Here is a 24,172-nt window from a genome sequence, read left to right on the forward strand (position 1 = left end):
TAATTGGAAAATTTGAAAAATGCAGAGGCAAAAAGTGCTGATTCATGATAAAAGCATGTTACTACAGCAGGAGCTGTTCCTCTTGGAACCCTTACTGTACATTGGAAAGAAAAAGACTGGAACTATTGGGCCCAGTTGGTTAATGTAGGCTGGTACTGGCCAAATACATCTTAAATGGAACAGCATCTTTTTAAAAATATAGGTGAAATGAAAAGTCAATTCTGTTAGCGTTTTTTTTTTTTTTTTTCATGGTAAAGTGGGGGTTGTAGTATCCATAGTCAACTAAAGCTACTCAGGCGCAAAAACAAGAGGAAAATAAGGGCAAACAGAGTCCCAACAGGACTTTGGATTCTGCTGCATGCAAGAGTTGAAGCAAACTGGAGTGGCACAAGCATGACCTCTGCAGCAGACCCACCCGCAGAGTAACATTTGAATAACATGTTTATGGCCTTTTTTGCTATCTGGAATTTAAAGAAAATGACAGCAAGTGATATGTCAATTATTATCAAACTATATTTATAGAATGTTTGGTCAAAAGGTTCTCATTAGTTTATTAATAATACTAGTTCCAACAAGCTCTGACAACAAAATAATGGTCACAAAAAGAGAACACGTTTGTACACGTTTTAAAATAAAGCTTTGTTTAGATAGCATCACAATCTGCTGGTGATAGTACCATTGCAGCAAGGCAAACTCAGAACTATACAAAAAACCTTCTCTGTATCCAATGAAAACCTCGGAACATCTTAAAATCGCTGCAAATTTAAGCACGTAGCATTTTGCTTGCATGGTTGCGGACAAGTCTGACATAAGAAACATCTTACGAGGAGAAAATGGACACGCTGCAACATTAACTGCTGGACATAGACATCAATTAATAATAAACCCATGTCAACCTGCTGCTGAACACTTTCATATTTTTGTAAAAAAAAATTCCTACATGAAGGTTTTGTGATGTGCAACCTTAATAGTTGTGAAATGCCAACTGGTACATGCTACTCCATTCAGATTAGGTATACCAAAGATCTTGTGATTTATTGTACCTCCAATTTTTTGGAAATCTTTCCGTATGTGTAAACGTCTTTGATTGGCAAAAGTCCCTGAAAAACCAAAATACTTTAGATGCCACTTAAAATTCCAAATGATAATTCATGCAGAGGTGATCAGCTTTATTCCAAGAGAATAAGAGCAGATTTAGTAGTTGAAGTGGATAACTTCCTCTGTAAAGCTACCCACACGCTGGGCATGTGTGTGGAAATGGTGTTCACGCAGGTCTGTTCCAACCCAATACTAGCTTAAGACTTGCACAAGTGGTGCAAATCTTACTCCAGGCCTTTTTATTTCACAGCTCTATCTTGATATATGAAAGACTTATAACCCGGCCGGGCACAAAAAGCAATTATCAATTTTTCCTCCATGATCCATTAAAAGGCGACGTCTCTCATACATCACTACCAAAGTCCTTGATTGGTCAAAGTTTAACCTAGTTTAACTTTCATCGTGCTTTTAATGGCCGCGCGTTTTGTACCTAGAGCCTGAGAGCCTGAAAACTTGCATTGCTATGTATGAACGCAAGAGTTGGAAGCCCAATACACACTTATGTGTGTTTACATAGACTTTTTCTTGTAAGTGGGTGCTTCAGCCTGTTGCCGAGGGCAGTGTGAAGGTAGCTTGTTAGAAAAAACAAAGGAGGTGGATTGGAAAATCTCCAGGGGTCATAAAAAACATGAGAAAATTAAAGCAAGGCAGACCGATTTAGTCCACACCTAAGTGTCCTTCATTCACACAGGTTGCTATGGGCAACAGTTCGTGAGATTTTAGGCTTATTCATTTTCTTTATGTAAAAAACCAATCTAGTCAGATGTAAAATGTTTGGTAAAAACTGCAGGGCTCCCATCTGTAAAAGTTCTGTGGCTTTTTTCCAGTCATGCTCATAAACGGATCAGTTTATAGCAAGCCTCAGTGGGGAAAGTTAAAAATACACTTCTTTTTGTTTTGTTCCTGTCATATATCTAATGATGCTTAACAGCACAGTGAGTAATTGGTGTGTTTGTGGAGACACTACGTGTGAGTGACAGTAAAAGGAGATCCAAAAGGACTGTGTTGTTGCCGTAACAACAGCAAGTTAAAAGGACAGCGATCACCTCTCCTTCTTATTCAGATGGTGTTTAACTTCAGGAAGCTGCATTCACCATGTCTGACTTTATCTGTGTTTTTAAGCAACACTCAACTTGTTGAAGTGACGCAGTTTCTCTTCAGTGTGATCGCATTGCAAAAAGATATATCTAATTATATTTTGGTTGTTGATTCTTTATTTTATAAAACCACTTTGTTAATGGCATCCTAATAAGACTTGCTTTAACATAGTATCTCGTGAGGGTTTCACTAATGTACTCACTTGATTTCCTCTCACACTTTGATGGGGATGTGTGACAATGTGGGAGATTTATTTCCTCACCACTACTAGCACAGCTCAGTTTAGATCAGATGAACAGAGCTTGAACTGCAAGACCTTTGCAGGTGGTTTGGTCACTCTGGAAAAAAAAAATGACCAGGCTTCCTAGGGGTAGAGCAGTTTATTTGGTGAAAATTGTCACAAGTTCCTAAATCCTTCTTCAGTTGGAGTACAAGGCTCTACCAAGCATGAGGAGGTTTTGTCCATTTAAAATGAGGACAGAGTAGAAAATAAAATATGATAAAACGATGAGTCACTAAACTTCTTCCTCTTTCGGCTTCTCCCATCAGGGGTCGCCACAGCGAACAAGTCGCATGGTAAACTTGGCAATGTTTTACGCCGGATGCCCTTCCTGATGCAACCTTCTCAAACCGGGCTTGGAACCGGCACAGAGGTAGAGAAGGGAACAGGGAGCAGCCCGGAGTCGAACCCTGGTTTCACGGACGGAAGGCGCCGCAAACCAGCACGAGCTAAACAAAACGATGAGTCACTAAACGCTCTACCAAAAACATTAAAACAGACCTTGGAATAAAAAAAAAAGGGCTTCTCCAAAAGCTGGTGAAATAAAGCTCTTTTTTTACTATTCTAATTAAGATATAAGGAAGGGCAGAAAGCGGTAATCAGCTTAAAGAGGAGTGCATCACACTCTGCTGATTCACTCCTGCTTCCCTTTCTTGCTCTCCATCCTAGTGGTGTGTCTCCCCTCCAGCGAGATTGGCATCCTCAACTGTCCAGCTGCCCCACATTCGTTGTTGTCTCGCAACAAGGTTTCTCCTTGGTTCCGCCTACGGCAAAGGGATTCCGCCGCTGCTACTACTGAGTCGTATTCTGTTTGAGGAACCGGTCACTCCTGTCTTCATCCTCTCCTGGAGGAGACTGCCCACACCCCACTCCCTGTGCGGTACAGATCCGGGAGGCAGGCAACCCGTGTCCTGGAATCCTCTTTGTCCTCCTCTTCTGTTTTGGTGCACCTTTCAATGTTCTTGTCTTATTAAAGCCGGTCCCTTCAAGGCACACACCTATTGCCTGTTCTGTAATCATATCTGTTAAGGGTTCAACTTTTTCCGAATTTCTACTCACAACGTCACAGTGCTATCAAAAACACACAAAGTGTATTTGAAAGTGACATCTATCCTTCCTTTATTCCTACCTTATCCTGTCTAGGGTCATGGGGTTGCTAGAGCCCATCCTGGCCACCTCTGACAGTTTGACAGTCTATTTCAGAGCTGCACACAGACACACATATTCAAACTTAAGAAACCGTTAGAGTCATCATTTAACCTATAAAGCATGTGTTTGGACTGTGGGGTGAAACCTGGAATGCCTGGAGAAAACCTCCACATGCACAAGGAGAACATGCAAATCCCACACAGAAAGGACCCAGCAGGGATGTGAACCAGGGCCTTTTGTCTATGGTGTGAGGGTGCTAGCATCTACCCCACTGTGCAGCCAACGCTTTTAAAAATGAAGTGACCAAATGTACATCTGAAAAGGGGTACATTTAATTCAATATGGGCGAGAAAAGCAGGTGCTTTCCTCTGCATCAGAATCCATTCGAATTACGTTGCATGTATTAAGAGTTCAGAGAGCGTGTCGCTAAAGACAGCCCTAGTGTTAAGGATCTGCTTTGATCATCTTTTGAGCTATTTTGAAAGTGACAGAAGTCACTTCCCCAATCTCAAAGGCTTAACTAAAATGACCAGAGAATACTGATGAATGATATACCTTCATGCACATTTGATGTATTCATACAAGCTAAAGGCTAAAGAAGACCAAATGGCCTAAACGAGTCTTGCAGTTGGAAAAAGCTGCTTATTTCATGACAGAATTAATAAATACACCCACAGACCAGAAGAAAAAAAAACAGCCAGGGGTTTCCATTGTTGGCTGTTCTGTTTTGTTTTGTCTACTCATTATACACCGTACTACATTGATTCTTTAAATTTTTTGGTTACATTCCCAGGGAGACCAAGTACTTGTTTGGTCAACGGGCCCAGACAACACAAAAACCTGTATGGCTCAACCCCCCTGAAAGGTGCATGTGACTAAGAAATTAACTGCAACCAAACTTAAGCACTCAACCATGACACAACTAAAAAGAAAAAGGTGACAAACATCCATCCATTTTCTTGAGCTGCTGTATCCCTTTCAATGTCATGAGGCTGCCAGGGGTACCAGAGGTACACCCCGGACAGGTCTCCAGCTGATCTTAGGGCCTCACAATCACACAGTCACACATAGAGACACTTTAAAGTAATCATTCAACCTATGAAGCATGCTTTTGGACCGTTGGAGGAAGCCGAAGTGTCTGGAGAAAACCCACAGATGCACAAGAACATTTAAACTGCATAGAAAGGTCCCTGCTGGGATTTGAACCAGGGCCTTTTCATTGTAAGGGGGAAAGCACTAACCACTGCACCACTGTGCAGCCCAGTGACAAACAATGAACTAAAAAAAATAACAGAAAGAATGAAATCAAACAAGCATTGGATGATTGACAAAACAAAAAGAGCTGTGATGAAGGAGATCCGATAGCAGGTGCGAATATCAACGTTAAAAAGTAGAGCACTAACGAATAAACAGTTTAACTAACTAAAAAAAGTCAGTAAAAACAGCCAAATAACAGGTTGTCTGTGTTACCGGAATGGTAAAAAGTGGTAACACGGAATGGTGCATTAACAGCTGATAAAAGATGGTCAGAAAGCAGATGTAAGGGTGGTCGTTTATTGAAAGTTTGTATTCAGGATGGAAGAGATGGTCAGTTGTCAGTTATATTGATAGTTGGTCATGTAAAGTTAGTTTTAGCAAAGTTCTAGTCATGTTACAAACTTGTAGTGAAGGTTTATTTGTCATTTTTTGGACAATCTGAGTCAGGAATCTGTGGGTGTGTTTGTATAAAGACAGTTGCCTTTACAGGATCATCCTGGAAATTACACTGAAAGATTTGTCTTTTCAAGTTTATACTTCCAAGTAAACCAAAGCAAGAAGTAAACAGAATATCTAAAGACTGCATGATAAGCTAAATCCAATGCGTTGGCTGTGTCAGAACCTAATTTAATCTTTCACCGAAATGACTTTTGGGGGCGCTTTCTCAAGACAGATCAAAACATTACAGCCAACATTTAACAAAAGTTTTGATCAGACTAGACATTTACAGCAGAGATTCTCACCATTTGTTTGAATTATTGAACGCACATGTAATGTTTGGGATGGTATACTTCTGAAAGCGACAGAGGGCTGCGCAAGCATGCAAAAACAAAAGTGCGTATGTTCTTGAATATTTATGAAGCACGAAGTCACTCTGTTATCAGGCAAACCATATGGCTGAAAAGAACAAACTGAAGGCAGGAAACCAGAATGAGCTAACTAAAACCCCTTTAACAAAGTCGTTTTTCTGCACTGAGCATCTTGCACAGGTTTACAAAAACTAATGATGCAGAATTGAAGAGATGACTGACAAGTATTAGGCACAGAGCATTTTAAAATGATCTGCATGCTGCAGTTTCCTGACTAAATCAAATTAACCTTTTTTATTTAATATCATGACATTTTACCTTTTTTAAACAACAACTTTGTTTCTATAATTGTCTACCACACAACATGCCAGGGGTTGGCATTCATAAATTCTGTGACCCATGGAGTTGGTGACTTCTGCAAATTGTCACTAATGGGATTTAGCTTCAGTGAGACAACAATCAGTTCTTCCAAGTGGCTTTTTAGCCATCACTCCTCATTATAACTGACTGTTTCCACAGCTGGTAGCTTTTGCAGCCACACAAAAACCTGCTGCTTGACGCAATGTGTGGGATATGAAATGACTTCTTAACCTTTTAGCTATAATTAACTTCAAGAAGTCCACTTGCCGACAAAGTGGCGAATGGTGCAAACATTACTTATTATGTGTGGCCTGTTCAATCAAGTCTCTGATTAATTAAGTTTAACTGTAACAACAAGAATAGAAATTAATGAACTATTAAGTTTTTAGCCAAAATCCATAACCTCTGTCATTTTCTGGGACATCGTTTTATGCAGAGCGGCAGGAGCTCTTCAGAAATTCCCCTCTGAGTTGTGAGCGGTACCGTTCCCCTTCCCTGCCCTGTTGCTGAGAGCTCTCAGTTTACACCCTCAACTTTACATTACCAGTGCAACAAAAATGGCGAGCAATAGTGGAACTATCCAGCCTTACAGTTTTGAGCCAAATGCCAGCTCAGATGAGGAAAACGAAGACGTACTAGGAATCTGAAAGTGGATGCGTCAGAATCAGAACTCCAATTCTGGAAGCACCATCCTCAAAAAGTGTTTCAGAATAATCTGCTCTGAAATTTTTTTCACAGTTGCCTTATCTCTGGTTTTCATGTTTGTCACTTAGCATGGATTTTTTCCCACTTCTGACCCCTTGTGACTGAATGGCGGAAGCAGCTGTGCTAATTTTTTATTTTCACAGTCCAACATGTTCACAATATAAAACTCCACCCATCTCTCTCTTTCACTGAGCAAACACTTCTGCTAATCTAGCCTCATGCCAATTGGTTCAAACCATTACAGAAGGAATGCAGGGGTTAACAACTAAACACCTCTTTCAAAAATTGTTTCAACTGGACATTCAAAATGGCTGCCAAGCAGCTTAACAAACATTTGTCCAAACATGCCCTGGTAAGGAAGTTGGTAAGCAAAAAAACAGATATATGTAGGTGTAGATACACGTAACAAATGCCACTGTGTTATACATGTCGAACATCTGGGCACATTGCCTATATGGCAGATCTGGGCCAGAAAAGAAACATGTTCCTACTGTCAAACATGGTGCAGGCTGGCTAATATTCTGGGGCTGCTGTGTTGAATCATTTAATCTTTGTGAGCAACAATTAAATCTTGCCTCAAGGCTATTTTGAAGGGAAATGTGCTGCCCAGTGTCCGAAAGATAAATCCAGCCATAAATCTCTTGACAGGATAATAAAAACACAGGTAAAAATACCAAAGAATAAATAAAAACGAAACGTTGGATAATAGTGAAAGCTTTCTAAATCCTAAAAAGCATCTGGGTAGCAGGCTAAAACATGGCATATAAATTACGGATGGGTACCAAAACTACCAGAACATACAGTATTCCCTCATTTATTATGGGAAACATGTTACATAAATAACCTGTGATAGGAGAAATTCGCAATGTAAGAATATAGATTTTTTATGGCTGTAGCTTCACTACACACTTTATACACTTTTCTCAAACAGAACATTTTCATACTTTTCTCTCTGGCTAGAGCTCTCAAAGTTAAAACCTTCATAGAAAAAATGGCCAGTTTTATAGAATGAAAACAAAGATCTGCTCGCATTAAGGATTTATGTAACTCTCTTAAGCTACACATAACATGGAGACTCAGCATGGAGGAGATTAATTGACAAGTTCAACAGCCAATCAGAATGCAGGACACAAAGTGCTACTTCAAAATATAAATAAAAGCATTAAAAGTTGCACTGTAAAAAATCTGCAAAACCACAGAATGTGCACCACGACATAAGGAGGGAACACTGTAAACTAAGGCTGTGTATTGGCAAGAGTCTGGCAATGTGATACGTATCCCAATACGCGTCCCACCTTACGATACATATCCCAATATTGTAGCGGAACACATTTTCTTTTTCTTTTCTTTTTAAAGTATGACTTGGAAAATACTCTACCTGAATATCAATATGTCTTTCATTCTGACAAAATTATAAAATTCAGTTTATTTCATGATCATTGAGCACAGCAGCTGTATTTCATTTACAAGTTGTACCGAGGTGATCATCCGAACTGTCTCTGAGCAGACCAGCTGGATTAATAACTTTGTGTTTGAGGAGAGGGAGGATGCTTTCTTACGTTTGCGTTTTGTTGTTTTGTTATGTGTGGGAGAATTCGGACTACGATCCGTCCCGCCGCTCTGGGTTAGCGGCTGCCGGACGCAGGAGAACCGTGTGTCCGAGCAGAGCTCGGACTTCCAGCTCACACAGCGGCTTTGGGGCAGTGTGTGAGCTTTTCAAAGTAGAAATGTCGCTCAGTCCTTAGAAAGCGTTCAAACAATCAAATAAAGGCTGATGTTATTCCCATACATTTACGTGCAGCCAAGATGCAGATTGCGGCATTTCCCGCATGGATTTTGTGTTCATCAAACAAGGCTAATGGTATTAGCGCGTGTTAGCCTATCTTAGGAGCTCCATTCTTCCACAAAAAAAGCACTGACCACACGGAATTAAAAATAAAATGATGAGCGAACAGGCGCTTCATAATATTCATAACATTATTAAAAGGACGTTTGGAAGATCTTCTCGTATATTACAGAGCTGCTATACACCAATGTTTGTTTACTGTGGGACTCATTTCCTTTTCCAGTATTTTCCTCACTACTGCCCATCCTTGCTCGACAGTATATTGCTCCAGAACTGACAAAAAACTCACTAAATGTTTCAGTGCTGAGTTGATTCAACTCAGCTGCCCTTTCTCACTGATATTGTGGCATTTCTGCAGCATTCCCCACTGTGCAGTGGCCAACAAAGCTAGCGTAGTTCTGTGTAAATGTGAAAAGGTCTCATTGGGCCTATGAAAACCACCAACTATTCTTACATGGGCTGTTTTTTTTCCACACCTGGGCTTAAACTGACCTTTAATAGCAACTGAATCTGAATTTTCTCTTGTGTGGATATGATCAGACCCCATGTTCAAGGATATGTAAATTTTTGATCAGGGACATTGTGGAGGTGAGGGAGGCGTGGGAGATGTGTGTGTGTGTGTGTGTGTGGGGGGGGGGGGGGGGGTGTCTGTCATTATTCTTTAAACAAGGCATGCATAATTATGTGAGACTAAATAACGTCACCTGAGCACTTTTTCTGAGTGAAAGAAAACTTTTCTGCTTTATCTGCCACTATAGCAAAACACGGATAAATATTTCATGTGTTCTGAAAAGTTTTAGCAAACATATAAATGCCTTCTGTCAAAGCCCTCCCCCCCATGTAAGGCCAGAACATATTCCCAGCAGAAAACTGTAGCTTATTTCTGGAGGTTCACACATGTTAGACCCTTTTCTTGCCATTCTGCAACCCCCCCTCAGGGTTTGTTTTAATCAGTGAATGTGGTTTTGGATGACTTCCCTGCAGCCTTTTACAGGCGCTATTAAGCTGTTAGACTGCAAGGCCTTCGTAACTGCTCCATTTTTTGTTGTTGAAAGTTTGACGTCTACAGTTGGGATCACCTTGCTTCCCTTTTAAAATGTTCATGAACATTTATGAGAATAATTTGAGTGACAGCAGCATATTTGCTGAGACAGTACACCATCGAGCCACTAAAAATTACACAGCAAGCTCTCCTTAATATATACTTGCAATTAGGTACAATCTAGAAAAATGTTTCAAAGTGGAGTGGATGCATTTCTGGCATTTTAGTGATTTGAACCTTCCAAAAGCCACATGTGCAGGATCACTGCTGATTCTTTCTTGGAGTTGGTCCAAGCATTGCACAGATTTCAGCCTTTTTTCCACAGATGCACCTTCAGACAGAAATGTTTCAAACACTGAAAAATAATATTCTAAGGGAAAAAATTATACTTACATGCTGGTATGGAATATCACTGTCTAGTGTAAAAAAACCACTGTGTTTTCCTCACTATAGAGCACATTGGATTAAATGGTAGACCGTCAAAAGCGCACTGTGAAGGTCTGTTCTTGAAAGCGCATTTAGCATACGGGTGCTAAATGCGCCCCTCCTTGCTTATTTCTTCTTCTACTGTATAGAAGTGCATGTCCGCCACCTATAATTGGAAAAGCCTTGGTGCGAAATGTTGAAACGGTGCAAATCCTGCTTAAGGCTTTTTCTATCTCAGCTCTATTCGAATATATGTCATAATTCCGGCCGGGTACAAACCGCAATTAATAATTTCTCCTTCATGATTAGTTTTTAAATGTTTGGCACTTCAGCGAATTAAAAGAAATGTCATCCATGCGTCACTACCGAGTCCAAGTCCTTGATTGGCAACAGTTCGACCCAATTTAACTTTCAACGCACATTCAATGGACTTTGTTTAGTCCGAAAATTAGGCCTGCACAATATATCGCAAATTTCTCTTTATCGCAACATACAGCTTAAATGTGCTAAAACAATCTTATGGCAGTTGAAGTATTTAACGGATCAAATAAATCCATTAATAAATTTGACCAATCATCGACGAGGGTCATTTGGAGTATAATTTTTAAACTCTTGCAATGAAATGGAAATGTTTTTAGTTGTTTTGCTATTTGTTTACATATCGCAAGTTATATCGTTATCGCCATATTGATCATTAATACCGCATATCACAAATTTTCCTCATATTGTGCAGCCCTACCGAAAACAGTTCTAGAAACTTCTGAAGCAACGCATGAATGCGAGAGTTTTGAACGTGGAAGCCAGAAACACTCATGTACACATGTGGACTTATTACTGACAGTAGTTTTTTCAGAGTAAGTCCGTGAGTCAATCAGACAACGGCATTTACAGTAATTCTACAAGTTTCTTTGTAATACTCTTCATTTTAGCTATGCTAGAAACTTTAGCTGCGTTACCATATTTACAGCCCATTTATAGCCCCCAACCTTGTTTGAAACACAGTAAAAAACAAACTTACACCACTAAAACAAATGTTTCTGTGACTATGGCAACTCCAAACCTTGTTAGTATCACATAAAATACACAATCCGACACAGTACAGGTTAGCCACACTAGGGTATTTACAAGGACACCCAATCTTTTTTGCAAAAAAAAAAAAAAACGACATTTTGACAGAGCACTGTGTACCTCTCAAAATCCAGAGGTACACTATAAGGTGCTTTTAAGTGCACCTTGTAGTGGTGAAAATATGGTATATTACTGAGTAATTTTCAAAGCTTTATATTTTTAACATAGTGAAATCGTATTTTACAGAAATGCACAAAAAAAAGAAAACAAAAGAAAATACCTGCATATTTTAGTGCTGCAGATAATACTGAAGTGACCATTTTTTATTAATTATAATCCGTCACACAAAATCTCATGGTTTCAAAGCATATATATATATATATATTACATCACAGCTTGGTTCTAAAAAGAAAAGAAAATAACATGCAGACTTCAGCATATAAAAACAAGGAATAATAGAAAAACAAATAAAAGTTTAGAGCTGCAGAGATGGGAACTATTCTTTCGCTGTGCTGACTTATTTTCTTGACAATTTCAGGCTGTGCTCAGCAGATTTTTCTTGTTGTTCCCCACATGAAAATCTTTTTCACTCTTCAGACCAAAGCTGGATTATAAAACAAAATAAAAAGAAAAACAAGCGCAATTTCCCATGTTACCACAGGGGGTTCTTTATATATGCATGACGTTTTCACTCTAGTGAAAAAAAAGCACGTTTACTTTACCCCTGAGACAAAAAAACTGACTGATCCTTGCCAATTGGTTTTGTTGTTTTGACATGTCTAGGGTTGATTTGTCTGTGTGTGAAAATCTTTTTATTTACCAAATTGCTCACAGAGCTTTGATTTTTTTTATAACTGATGTGACTGGCAAACTGGTGTCAAAACCCAATACCTAAAGAAAACCTTTTCCTAATTTACTCCTTCTCAACCAGTCAATCAATCAATTGATTTGGTTAAATAAAGTCCTTAAAATTGCCTCTAACTTTGAAAGGTGCGACAAAAAAGCTGCCTTGCTTTTACCACCTTTGTTTAAAAAAAATCAAAACCCCAAATTGCCTCAACGGGATTCTGGATAATTTTCTAATCCCATCATCTTTAAACATGAGGTGTTTAAAACTATTTAGCACTCTCTCTAATATTTCCTGTTTTTTTTCTTCCCACAATGTAGGAGCCTGGGTATCACCCTTGTACGGTGGCCCTGAAGTGCAAATCTGCAAATCACACCAACAAGCCACTCGACACAAACATTGTAAAGATCACAAAGACAAAAAAAAAAACATTTCAGAAAACTAAAGTCATTTACAGAAAACAAAATTAAATGTTAAAAATGAAAAACATTTCAGAAAAATAACATTTATTTACAGAAAATAAAATGAAATATTAAAAAATTTAAAACATTTTAGAAAACAAAATTAAATGTTGGAAAAACAAAACACAGTGAGAAACCAGAAGAGGTAGGTACTATGAATCATTTTTCAACTTATAATCCAAAATGAAAAAAAAGCTGTTTTATTTAATTATGAATTTATCAACTACTAAAACCAAATCATTTTTAGATTTTTGTCCTTTCCTCCCTTCCATTATTAGGAATGAAGGAAAGGACAGCACAGACGTCATCCCCAAAAACTACTTCCGGATGACCATTCTGTTTCAGAGGTAAAAAAAAAAAAAAAAAATTAAATGTTCTTTCTCTGTTTGCTGAAGTTAAAATGATCGACAAATGTCATCATCCAATCAGAGACATCTGTCAGTACCTACCTGATGATGACATTAGTCCATCATTTTAACTGAAAGTTATTTGACATGAAGGGATACTGGACAACCAATCAGCGATGTCCCATAGTCCCTACATTTTCTGGTTTCTTGTTGTGTTTCATTTTTTTTTTAACATTCTACTTTGTTTTCTGAAATTCTTCTGATTTTTGAACATTGCAATTTATTTTCTGGAAATTAATTTTGTTTTCTGAAATGCTTTTTCCTTTTTGTATTTTACTTTTTGGCTTCTGAAATTTTGTCGTGTTTTCTAAAATGTAATGCTGCTTTTTAAAAAAATTTTTTTTGTTTGTTCTATTGTCGTGATAGAATCAGCTGCTGTTTGCAGATGATACTGCACTAGTGGCTGACTCAGAAGAGAACTTGGGACGTCTGGTTGAGGAGTTTGGAAGGGTGTGCGACAGAAGGAAGTTGAGAGTGAATGTGGAAAAGAGTAAGGTGATGAGGTGTACGAGGTTAAAGGGTGAACGTAGATTGAATGTGGCATTAAATGGGGAGTTGTTGGAAGAGGTAGAATGTTTTCAGTATTTAGGGTCGTGTGTCTGTGTGGATGGTGGAATGGGGGGAGAGGTAGAGTTTAGAATGAATGAAGTACGAAAGATATGGGGGGGAATGAAGAGAGTGTTTGAATGTAGATCACTGGGAAAGGATGCAAAAAGGAGATTGTATGAGGGTGTGGTGGTGCCTGCAGCGTTATATGGGGCTGAAACATGGAGTCTGAAAGTGGCGGAAAAGAGGAAGCTGAATGTAATTGAGATGAGATGTTTGAGGAGTATGTGTGGTGTGACGCGTATGGATCGTGTGAGAAACGAAGTCATCCGAGAGAGAACTGGTGTGACGCGAGAGTTGGCTGAAAGAGCAGAGCAAAAGGCACTGGGATGGTTTGGACATGTTGAAAGAATGGAAAGGGAGCGATTGGTGAAAAAGGTATATGAATCTGATGTGAGTGGAGTGAGAATGAGAGGAAGACCGCGAATGGGATGGACAGAGGGTGTAAAAAGAGCGTTGAATGCAAGAGGGATGACTGTGGTGCAGGGGAGAGAGGCTGCTCAGGACAGGGATGGGTGGAGAGAGTTTGTGTATGGATGAATGGATGGGTGTGGTAGAGGTCTGGTCTTGGGATGAAGCGGCAAGGGGAAACCAGCCTTGGCTGAGGCCCTGCAGTGGAGGTGCCCACACTGGGCTGTGCAGCTGACCCTGGTGCAGTGTGGTGTGGCTTAGACCAGATCTCAGACCAGTCGCACGCACATACGCACACACGCACTCACACACTGAAGGAGGAGGGTTTGGGGAAGAGACAGAGGGAGCTAAAATTGTGTGCCTTGTCTAGGCTACCCCACCTTGGTGGGACACAGCCTTGGTAAATAATAATAAAAATTGTCGTGATCACTAAATTGAGTGATTCCTTGATTTCCACGTCAAGGCCACCCTACCCTTGAGAGGAGGGCTTTTCTTTTTTTCCACGCAAACGAAATTTTTAAGTCTGCTAGATACATTAACTGCCTTTGCCCCCCCCCCCCCCCACACACACACACGCACACACACCACTGACGCTTTGTCAGTTCTTGTCTGGACTCCTGGAACAGTTTCTACTTTGGTCTCATTATTAAATCCTCCCATAAGCGTCAATCATCTACTCACTCAATGCACCACATTAATCTTGTTTTCAGATTTAACATGAAATAAAAAATAAAAATAAAAAACTCTGCCAACTGTCAAGGCTGGTCACAATCTCACGTCTCCATATTTCACATATTTTCTTCTAACATTGCCACTCCCTCCTGTACCGCATGATGGTCCTCCATTCGCTCACTCTCCATCCATCTGTTTAACTTCAAGATCTTAAATGAAAATGCTCTTCATGTTGTGTTTAAGGTCTTAACAGATTTCAGGCACTTTTTGGTCTCTATTTTTGATTTTTAAAACACTTTACAATGTCTTTGAGTGACAGATATGCCCCCACAAAGATTTTCCTGTTCCCTTCAGAAGTCCAATCGTGTATTTGGTCATTTCTTGGCTGCACCCCAGGAGGCTTTGTGCTGTGCAGAGGCAGATTATTGGAAGGTAGCAGTAGTTCTGTAACAAACCGATCTGTTCTGGCTTGTTATTTCAAAAAAAAGTATACCTGACGGGGTGGGTCCCATCTTTGAGGAGTTGTGTCACATTCACAACTAAGTGCAACGTGGTTCAATAAGGGTCCTAGATCAAAGGCATTTTTGTTTTTTCCCTTGTCCTGTCCAACAGCTAGGCAGACAGATGAGAGCTGAAGGCCTCTTGTGTTGGACATATTTTACTTTAACAACAGGGGTTGTTAATCTTCAGACAAACCAGAGGTATGTCTGAATAAACCCCTTTTGTAATTGAGGCCAAACTTTATTAAGTTCAATCATGTTTGAAAATCTTTTGTGTTGGACCGGATGGAAAAGGAAAGGAGGGAAGAAGAGGGAGGACGTTAGAGAGAGGGGGGGTAGGAGGGTGATAATTGGAGGGGGGGGGGGGGTGTAAAACCATGAAGCAGCATAAAGCAACAAGTTGCTAGATGTTTATCATTATGGTGAGGTTCAGATGTAATACAAATCTCAAAGGGCGGGGCCTGTCCACACACACACTCAAATGTTATAAACACACCTGCTAGCTGCAAAAATGTCCACATGTCAACATGTACACAAGACAGATGGTTTTCACACACGCATACTTATGCCTTCAAACCAACTAGTGTGAAATATTTCATTCAATCACGCAAACTATTAGTGCAAAGGTAAGCTAACACCTGTGCTCAATTGAGTGTTTATGTTCTTCTAAAATGGAATGTGAAAAGAAGGAGGGAGAGTGCCCAGCCATCCCCACACCAAGACCCCCGCCGCAGCAGCTGCAGGAGCCACAACCCCCCAACGCCACACGGCAGCAGGCAGAGAACAACCGCCCCCCCTTGTTGCTTTGTAAAACTTTGACTGGTGTCATGTAACCCAAGGCTTTCTCCAGTTCCCTGTTAATAGTTCCAACATAATTATGCTTTATGCTTTAGACACTATAAACAGATTAATTTGTTGTTCAACTTTCAGCATATCCCTTCAGGGGTCGCCACACTGGTGGTTTGGCAGAGATTTCTACACAAGATGAGATGCCCTTTCTGAAACAATAGTGTATTTGTCTGGGCTGTCAGCAGTTATCCAGGCTGGGGCCCACCTGTGGCTACATAGGTAACACACCCTGGATGAAGCTCATTGTTCCCCCTGGGAATTGAACCAACTGAGGCATCCAGCTTGTAAACAGATGAAGATACCATCAAACATCAGGTAAAAACTTGAGATTTTGGTATTTTTAGTCAAAAATGTTCTTTATTCACATCAAAATCAAACTCATTTGATAGACCATATGTTCCGCACTTAAAAGACTTTTTTTTTTGTAATTATTTGCAATTTGGAGCGCCTCATTTCTGGTTGTAATTGCCGATTAACGTGTAGCAGTATAAGACTGTATTTGTTTTTTACGTGTTACTAACCATGTTGGGAGTTAGCATATTCACAGTAATGTTAGTTGTAGACGTATCAGTCTGTTTTTTAAGCAGTGCTACAGTTTGGAGTTACGAGTTTTGTGAATACGCTTACGCGGCTAATGCTACTAACGGCCGACACATTTTCTACATTCAAAGTAAAAACATTCCTCTTTGGACAGGTTTATAACCAGTCAAGCTAGAAATCAGAGAATACTTAACTTACTATTAACATGTTTGAATTAAATAACAGTTAATTGCTAGTGGGCTGCTAGAAGTCAGAAGCTGGGGAAAGTATGGTGCACTGGAGTTCTGTCCTCTATTCTCATCTGCTTCTCCTCTATTCTTGATCATTTGTCTATCATTTGCTCTCCATGCTTGATGCAGTGCGATTCATGCATTGTCCCTCTGTCCCAGTCCCCTCCGGGGGAGCGGGAGTGATTCCATGTTCCAGTCGGCTCATCCGTGCTCCTGTCCGTGGACCCTACCTCTGGCTCGTCTCGTTCCCCAGCCGTCCCCCTACTCCAAGGGTCGACAACCTGTACCTCTCAAAGAGCAATTTTGATCAGTTTTCCACTGAGATGAAAGCAAAGGGAGCCGCAACAGTAGGGGTGTTAGAAAAAAGGTTTTTGCTGATATGTCGCGATAGTTCATTTGGCAATACTTGTATTGATTCAAAATGTTGTCAGGATATTTATTTAATTATTTATTTTATTTTATTCTTTATGAGCGTGATGTTTCCTTTGATCTTTTGTCCCTTTTCCACAACCTTGAATCTACCCGTTCATTGTTTTCCCCCTGTGTGCACGCTAGAGGGGGGCTCCAGCGTGTTCTGCACAGACAGCGCAACATACGGTCATTGTAGCAGCAAGGTGACAGGATAGTAGGGGCGCCCTAACGCAAATTTAATAAATTTTACACGGAAATGGATGGTTTTAGTCTAGGGGCAAAAAAAGGCTTTTTTTGGGGCGTTCATGTGTCCGCTACGAGATCACCACTGACTGTCTTTCCAGAAAAACTTTCCATCCCATAGCAGACTCTGGTCATGGCTGCAGATACGCCCCCTCTGCGTTCACGGTGCTCTCTTCCTCCTGCCAGCTCACGCTACCTGACTGTGTTAAAGGCACCACGGCAACCTCAGAACATGATAGTTATTTTATACAACACAGAGAGCCGCAGCACAAGGAGGAAAGACTAGCATGCGGCTCCGGAGCCGCCAGTTGCCGACCCCTGTCCTACTGCATCTGGATGAAACTCATCTGCTGGGCTATTTAAACATGTAGTTGTAGCGTTAAATAAGCTAATTCTTCTCTAAGTGTTCTTTTACATCCCCTGTCCGTCCTGGGAGAGGATCCGTGGAAATCCCCGAGGTTTCTTCTTGGTATCCGTTTTTCTTAAAGAGTTGTTTCCAAAAATATTTTTTCCCAGGAAGGAGGGTCCAAGGGCAGGGATGCCCAGTTTAGACTGGGCTGTTTAGTTTAGTCATTACCTATTGAATTCAATGACTTCAGTTCCTTATAATGTCGTTTATTTTACAATTACCAGTATGAAGCCTACTGAGACAACTATTGTTGTAATATTAATATTGGGCTAAATAAATAAAATGAAATGGAACTAAATTGAATTAACGTGGCTAATACTACTAACGTGGCTAACATGTAGCGTGTTACAAAACAGTTCTAGTTACTGTGAACACAGTAAATAAACACTGACGGACTTACCTCTAACTGTTTTGTCTCGCTTAATGTGCCTGATAATTAGGTGTGCCTTATTTATGGATTCATTTTTAAAATAGACCATTCTTTGATGGTGCGCCCTATTGGCCTAGTGTGGTAAATAGGGTAAATGATAATACATGTAAGCACCACTTTGTGTAGTATTTTATCTTTCATCTAAAAAAACTGTAAGTGCAAGAAAGCAGGTTAAGGGGTTGCACTAATTACTTAAAGGAAATGATGAAAAACAAAGAAATCTTGATTTTGTGTTTGTCCTTATATAAAGTGTTTAATCACATTATCAATAGAAGCTGCAAATTTGTCAAAACAAGAAATCTTGATGTTAGAAGTTATTTTCCATCAGTTTTCTTCCATAAAAGAGCACTATCTGAGACATTTGTAGCTTTTTCAGGTTTCCAATGTAACGGTTCCTACTCACACTCAACCACTAGATGTGACTGGCATGCACACAGTGTCAAAAACACCACAAACCAAGATGTGATTGCAAACACAACCTCGATGGGATAGAGAGATGACTCACTTTATGAATCTAATACCACTAACCTTGAGTCATCTGTTAGATCAGACTTTGAAGTAGCTGCAATTCATCTCTCGAGTCGTCTCTGAACTCGTTACAGTTCAGGCAAAATCACCTCACTCTGGATGAAACAAGCGTGAATGAGTCACATGTGGACACCTTATTTAATGGTATTAGATGCGGTAAACTCGATGTGGGAAAGTTCAAGTAAAATATAATTTTCCCCATTTTCCTTTTCTCAAAGCCTTTTAAAAAATATCAAAGCTATTGCAGAGCTTTTTGTATGTGACTCCTACAAAAGCTAAACTAAGTGAAAAAAAAAGTTGTTGAGTTATAAATATCAACTGTAAAAAAAAAGAAAGCCATTCTTTCGTGCATCACATGATGATGAATGAGTATGAAGCAATTATTGAGCATTAATCAACACTACCATTCGTAACTACATGAATCGAAGCTACCATGCAAAATCCAAATTTCCAAAAAAAAACTTGTTTTAAATAAATTATCTGTGATTTGAATAAAAAACGTATTTAAGATTCCCCTAAAATTTTGATTGGTTGTAGCACCAAAATATTTATGACAGAAGCAATTCCAGCTCCTTGTCTGAATGTATCATCCGCTGGAATTAAAAATAGACGTTTATGCTTATTTTTAATGCGTTTTTATTTTTGATCCTGAAAACAAACAGAAAATAAAGCCATAGTTGGTATATAAAAATGTTTTTTTCTTTACCATTAATCTAAGTTGTCCTCATCTTTTTAACCCTCATATTATGTTTGGGTCAAAACTGACCCGTTTTCCAAATGGGTCAATTTTCACCAGAACATGTATACTAATATAACCATATAAGGTTTAAGGCAGCAAATAACTGACAGAGGAGACATCACATTGCTGTTATCATGGATGAAATACTATCACCTACATTACTTTCCTGTGTGATTGATATGATAACATATTAATGTTCAAGATATCACAAGCAAATGCAAAAACATGGGCTCTAACAAGCTTTAACGAGACAAAACATGTTTTCATTTCCTCTAGAGCGTTTTTTCTTTCTTTTTAACTGTATGTTTTTTCTTGAACGCGCCTGATGCTGGGATAAGACACATTCTTCTGGTTAATGTGCTCTGTTGTAATCAATAGTATTCTAAGCCAAACCAAGAAAAATTAATGGACCTTGATACAAAGTCATGTTGGGGAAATCATAATCCTCATTGATGACCACAACTGCTTTCAAGATGCAGCATTTGAAGGTTTATTTTCCTTCTTTCTTTACCACAAGCTGTGTTAATCCCTAATCTGTAAAATAGAAAGACCTTGTTTTTTTTAATTTAAAAAGTAGGCCTAAAGATCCCATTAAAATTCGACATTGCAGTTAATGATTAAAAAAAAACAAGAGGGAAGATCTCTGTAAATTAATTCTCAGGATTTGCAAGAAGAGTAAATGGTTTTGTGCCGGGGGCAACTATTAAACTATGCAAAAACTCCTAATTATCTATGACATCAAGCTTTAATATGTTGAAAGGTAAAAATGCATTTGTTTTATTTAAAATGTTGTTTTTGGGTTTTTTGTTTTTTCCAAAAAAGAAAGGCTCTATGGACCAATTAGTGTCTGCTTTGGGTAACTGATGGATCCCGGAATAAATGAAACTTTATCTGTGTCTAATCTTCTTGTGCTCCTGCAGAGGCAAGAGCACTGCAGCACAGGAGCGTGCTCTGTCACACTAGAGAGCATCGCGCCAATTTCTGATTCCTGGATTATTTATGCTCTTACTTTGGTCCATCTGGAAAATGCACACACTTTGTTCTTTGTGTGGTTTGTTGCTGCAAGAAAATGAATTTGAATAAATCCCACAGTTGAGGATGCAAACTGGTGATTATCTTTGCTAAAAGTGAAACAGTAATTTGACAAAATTCTCTGTGCTCTCATGCTGGCTGATTTAAACCGTACCGGCGATAGATCCTCCTGCTGTTAGTTCAGCAGAAGAATGCATGGAGACGAGCTCATTCCTGATGACTAATCTGTACGAGGAAAACAAACCGATGGATGTGTGGGCTGCACGGAAAGAGTGTGGATCCCCTAACAAATGCAACCACTTATTTTGACTTGTAGTAATACTTAGCGCATAATTAAAGCTGTAATATAGAGCTGCACCAAGCTGCTTATTAGAGGAAAAAGCCATAACGACACAGATGTGTGGGCTGCATGCATCCAAACTGACTTCCACTATTTCAATTTAAAAAAAAGAATCTATTAACACCAATACATCTAAATAAATGAAAAATACATTTTTAAAACCACCATAAATGATGAAGAAATGGCACGAAGGAATGTTGGAAATCGTTCGTTTAAGGGTTTCAACACAGAGGAAGATGCTCTTTTGTGAATATGATGTCCTCAACTGATAATTCTAAAAGAAAAAAAGTTGCTTTAGAAGAACAGCAAATCAAAAAATAGGATCGTAGGCTGACAGTCTCCATCCTTCCCTGAGTGGGGAACCCAAAGCTCCTGGAATACTGAGGAGGAGAGAGGATTTGAGGTGAATTCAGCTTTAGAGCAGTAAAATGGAGGAGGCGGTGGGCAGTGTGGGATGAGATTGGAGGTGCCCAAAACTGTCAGGGAACAGAGGTAGTGGTGGGGGGGGCATCGGATGGAGTCAAAACATGTCAAACTGCTGGAGGGACATGAAAGACAGGAGGGATGCCAGGGGGCAGGTCAAATTAGAGAGTCACACCTCAACATTTTGACATATTCTAAGTCACTTCGACTGTAAGAATATACACTTGTTCTTGCAACTGCTTTACATTTGGTTTTCTACCGCATTTTATGAGCATTTCAGTCCAAGGAAACCTAAGGATCCAAAAGCGTTCACGGAGCTTGTTTTAAGGGTGGAATATAATGATTTGCTCCAAACATCCTCACACTCAAAGACAGAAAAAATCTTTGCAAACTTAAAAAGTCATCCTATGACTTACCCATGTTATCTCATCCAGTCTTTCCCCCTCCGTCCCCCTCAGAACAATCCGTCGCACAGATCACGACTTGGTCCGTCTGTGTCGCCTTTCTTTCCCAATACCTGCGGAGCAGCGGAGCCTTTTTACGCGCCTGATTTCATTCTAAAAGGACCAAGACTTCTAAAGAAGCAGTTTAACCCCCAAAAAATAACAACAACGGGCTTTTAAAGTTTACGCTCGTGCTCCATGACGCGCTGTAACTTTCCAGACCTTGAGCCGGTCTTTGCAGGAATCAGGGTTCAGTCACCCCGTCAGGAGCACAGTGGTGAAAAGAGCGCCTTCAGCACAGAGTCAGAGGTGAGAAGGAGCCTCTGCGCTCTGCGGGGATGACAGAGGAAGCTGGGGTCCTCTGCGCAAAGATCCAGGGGCGCAAAGCCGGGGATCACTGTCTCTGTGTCGGGAGCTTTCTGCGCCGCGCCGGTGAGCAGATTTGCGTCGAGCGCGCGCTTCTGCGCGCAGGAAGGATGTTCCCAGCGAGTGCACAAGGGATGCAAATGGGAGGGGGGGGGGGGGCAGTTTTCATTTGATGCTGCTCTTAACAGCAGCAGACAGATCCTTCCAAACGTGCTCTGAACGGTTTGGTTGCGTCTCCATCAGAAAGTGAGCGGCGCTGCAGACGTCCCCACTCGTGTCCTTCCCACGTAGGCTAAGTGATGTTATGCAGGTGCTGAGGAGGATATGCAGCGAGCTATATGTGGTCATCATTATACTGTGAGTGGGTAGCCTGCCCGATCCCACCTCGTGTTGCATAATTATTACAGATAGGAGGGCGCAATTCCAGCGTGCATGAAAAAACAGCTCCAAACAAGAAGTCTGCAGAACAAAACACGTCATGCTGGGTTGGAAAAGACAACTGAAACCTTTTACAATTAGTTCTCTACTAGAATGAGAAATTTAAAGAAATACCAGCAGTTCTTGTCCCTTTGTGGTAGTTATCATCTCCATATTGGTGTTTGATGACCAATAAGTACATTTGATGACAATATGTATATACAGCAAATCAACAGGAGCAACTGTCAAAATGTTGCCATGATAGATGAAAACTGCAAAAGACTGCAGACTTCAATAGATACGTTTAAACATTGTCAAAACACCAAACTAACTTTTAAACATGAAAAAACGAATGTTTAAAACCAATGATCAATTTGGGGGGGGGGAAAGAACTGACAATGAAAATTTTAAAACCAGGGAGTAACGAGACAAAAGCTGCGATTACAAGGACAAAAATAATCAGAATAAATGCCTGATTAAAATAAAAATGTATCATGTAAGCACACCCGATCAGACTCATTCTGATCAAAATTTCTTTCCAATCGAGATAGGTGGGTTATGACGATTGTTGATCCAATCGTGGTGCATGTAAACAGCTTATTCCGATTGTGGGTCACTCCTGCTCCGGCTTTTACATTATGCGTAGATGGTGTGGCACTAACAGGGCTGGTCGTCTGCTCTGTCGAGCGAACCATGTCTCTGAGCAGAGCAGCAGGACTCGTAGCTTCGTGTCTGCGAGCAGGGGAGGGTGTTTTGCTACGGTGTGCGCTCCAGCGGATGCTTCAGGCCGCACTCCGTCCGGCTGCTCTGCGTGAGCGAGCTGCAGGACTCAGCAGTGTGTCTACGTTTCGCCCACAGAATCAAACAACATCCGAACTTTTGCAAAGATAGATGAGCATATTTTGCATATAAAAGGAAAGCATTTTGCCAATTATTAGACAAAGTGGCTGTTTGTGTTAGCCTGGGGGCGGTGCTGACAGTGCAGACTATTCCTGGAAGAGGCTGTTCCTCTTTTATCTACATGGCAAAGTTAAGAACTCGCTTGTTTTCGTAGAATGGGAGGGGCTGATGCTCAGACTGCAGGTTTTGTTTTTCGCGTGTGCTCAGAGATGTGTGAATGGAGCAAGGGCCTTTTTTGTGAGAAATGAACATCATAATACACTTAAAAGCTCAAAAAGTTAATTTTGCATGATATAAGTCCTTTAAAAGATGATTGGAATGAGACTTTAACAAAAATGTAGAAAAGCTTGATTGAAAACGCACAGATCCTAAATGCAAATCTTGACACGAGATAAATATGAAAAACATTTGAAATTAACATTATAAAGTCATAGACCATAAATGTATTCAGTATCCTTCAGTGAATTTGTCAAACTTGTGTTTTCTTTAGCCTAATATTTCTTTAAAATGAGCTCTCTTTGACTGCATTTTTATTTTGCTGTAATTTGCTGTGAAGCAGTCAGAATAAAACCTCCAATAAAACAAAGCAGGCAAGTAATCGCAAGGCAAACGCAGCCAAACTGAGACACAAACAGCATGTTTTCTGACCTTGTTAGTTGTTTTCCTGCTGTGGGGAAGACATTGGCAGGATCTGGCATTGCAAGCTGACACACTAATTCTAATGGTTAAAACTTTCAAACACAAGCTGGCCAGCCAACTTCATTTTTCTCTTTTTTTAACCTTAGATTTCCTGAAGCTCTGTGAGGAAAATCTGATTTCTACAGGAGTTA

The 24,172-nt window shown here is 40.1% G+C and overlaps 1 protein-coding gene across 2 annotated transcripts in view; it reads right to left on the reverse strand.

Annotated features, from left to right (window-relative positions):
- The window catches only part of LOC101154965 (leucine-rich repeat transmembrane neuronal protein 4-like), a 130,285-nt gene extending 107,956 nt beyond the window's left edge, over positions 1-22,329 (reverse strand). Inside the window, exon 1 of one of the 2 annotated variants that reach the window (XR_002291376.2) lies at positions 21,633-22,329. Coding sequence is in view for 1 of the 2 variants with exons in the window: in XM_011482003.3 (XP_011480305.1) it covers positions 21,633-21,636 (4 nt within the window). In the remaining variant the exon portion in view is untranslated. The remainder of the gene's footprint in view (positions 1-21,632) is intronic. The other variant, XM_011482003.3, reaches the window with a different exon arrangement.
- Between the last annotated feature and the right edge of the window lie 1,843 nt (positions 22,330-24,172).

Source organism: Oryzias latipes, chromosome 12, assembly GCF_002234675.1.
Source record: "Oryzias latipes chromosome 12, ASM223467v1".
In the NCBI taxonomy this organism is placed as follows: Eukaryota; Metazoa; Chordata; class Actinopteri; order Beloniformes; family Adrianichthyidae; genus Oryzias; species Oryzias latipes.